This window comes from Bison bison, unplaced genomic scaffold, assembly GCF_000754665.1.
Source record: "Bison bison bison isolate TAMUID 2011002044 unplaced genomic scaffold, Bison_UMD1.0 scf7180017849822, whole genome shotgun sequence".
In the NCBI taxonomy this organism is placed as follows: Eukaryota; Metazoa; Chordata; class Mammalia; order Artiodactyla; family Bovidae; genus Bison; species Bison bison.
The window spans coordinates 14,335-15,572 of NW_011480395.1; the positions used below are offsets into that span (position 1 = coordinate 14,335).

At 66.9% G+C, this 1,238-nt stretch overlaps 1 protein-coding gene across 1 annotated transcript in view; it reads right to left on the reverse strand.

Annotated features, from left to right (window-relative positions):
• Positions 1-819, reverse strand: part of LOC104994342 (integrator complex subunit 1-like) — a gene marked incomplete at its 5' end in the record, with an annotated part of 15,121 nt that extends 14,302 nt beyond the window's left edge. Inside the window, 3 exons of the mRNA XM_010847879.1 lie at positions 9-119; positions 376-513; positions 607-819. Of these exons, the coding sequence (XP_010846181.1) occupies positions 9-119; positions 376-513; positions 607-819 (462 nt within the window). The remainder of the gene's footprint in view (positions 1-8; positions 120-375; positions 514-606) is intronic.
• Between the last annotated feature and the right edge of the window lie 419 nt (positions 820-1,238).

Sequence of the window (1,238 nt, forward strand, 5' to 3'; positions counted from 1 at the left end):
AGGAGCACACTCTTGGGGGGCATCTTGGTGTTGAAGGCTGTCTGGATGTTGTCCACAAAGGTCCTGCAGTGCGGGCTGTCCACCCAGATCCGCTCCCCCAGGGAGTCTTCGATGTACACCTGCCAGGACGGAGCCCAAGCCTCAGCCTGCCCTCTCCTGCGACCCCGTGTGAGGGCAGGAGCAAGCTGGGAGCCTCCCCAGGCCCTGGCTGCCCCTTCACAGCCAGCAGCTCGGGGCAGAAGATGCCCTGGGTTGCCACACGCGGCCCTCGGGGCTCAGACGCCTTTACCCCCTGGTGGTCCAGCAGTCCCCCCACCCCAATCGCCGCCCTCTGCCCCCTTCACCAAGAGTGATCGCCTGGGAGAGGCCACTCACCTTGACGAAGATCTCAGGCCAGTTCTCATCCTCCTCATATGCGGCCATGAGGAGGTTGCAGGCCAGCACAGACACCAGGCTGTTGCCCTTGGCCTTGAAGCTGACGGAGGCATCCCGGCGCAGGAGGCTGCACAGCGCCTGCGGGAGATGGCGCAGTGGCGAGGAGGCCCGTCTGGCCCTGCCCGCCCCTTCCCCACTTCCTGGCATGGAGGAGGGGACGGCAGCCCTCACCTCAATGACGCCCTCCGTGGCGAAGATGTTGGGCTTCATCTTGGCCAGGTACATGAGGCTGAGGTACAGGACGCTGTCCGGCTTGGCCCGTGTCACCTTCAGCTGCTTCACGGCCCCACACAGCACGCCCTCCAGCCGGTCATCATTGCCCTCCAGCTCGGCCGCCTCGATCTCGTCCAGCAGCATCGTGGGTGGGACTGCCGGGGGAACACCCGGTCAGGTGGGCAGCCCCGAGCCAGACCGTCCCACGCAGCCCCCAGGCCAGGGGCTGCCGAGGGCGACTTCCAGGGACCTGACTGAGGGCCTGGGGTGGAGCCACGACCGCAGGTCCCCAGGGAGTGGGCGGGGCAGCTGGGCCGTGCAGTGCAGGGGTCGCCCGACCCCCAGGAGTGACCAGGCCCAGGAGGGGCCGTGCGGGAGCCCCCCAGGCACTGCTAGAGCCTCTCGCTGCGGGTGCGTGGCCTAGGAACACCTCCTTTTCTACAAACTGGTCCTCTCCCTGAGCTTCCGAGCGAGCCTAGAGCCCTCTCGCTGCGGGTGCATGGCCTAGGAACACCTCCTTTTCTACAAGCTGGTCCTCTCCCTGAGCTTCCGAGCGAGCCTAGAGCCCTCTCGCTGCGGGTGCATGGCCT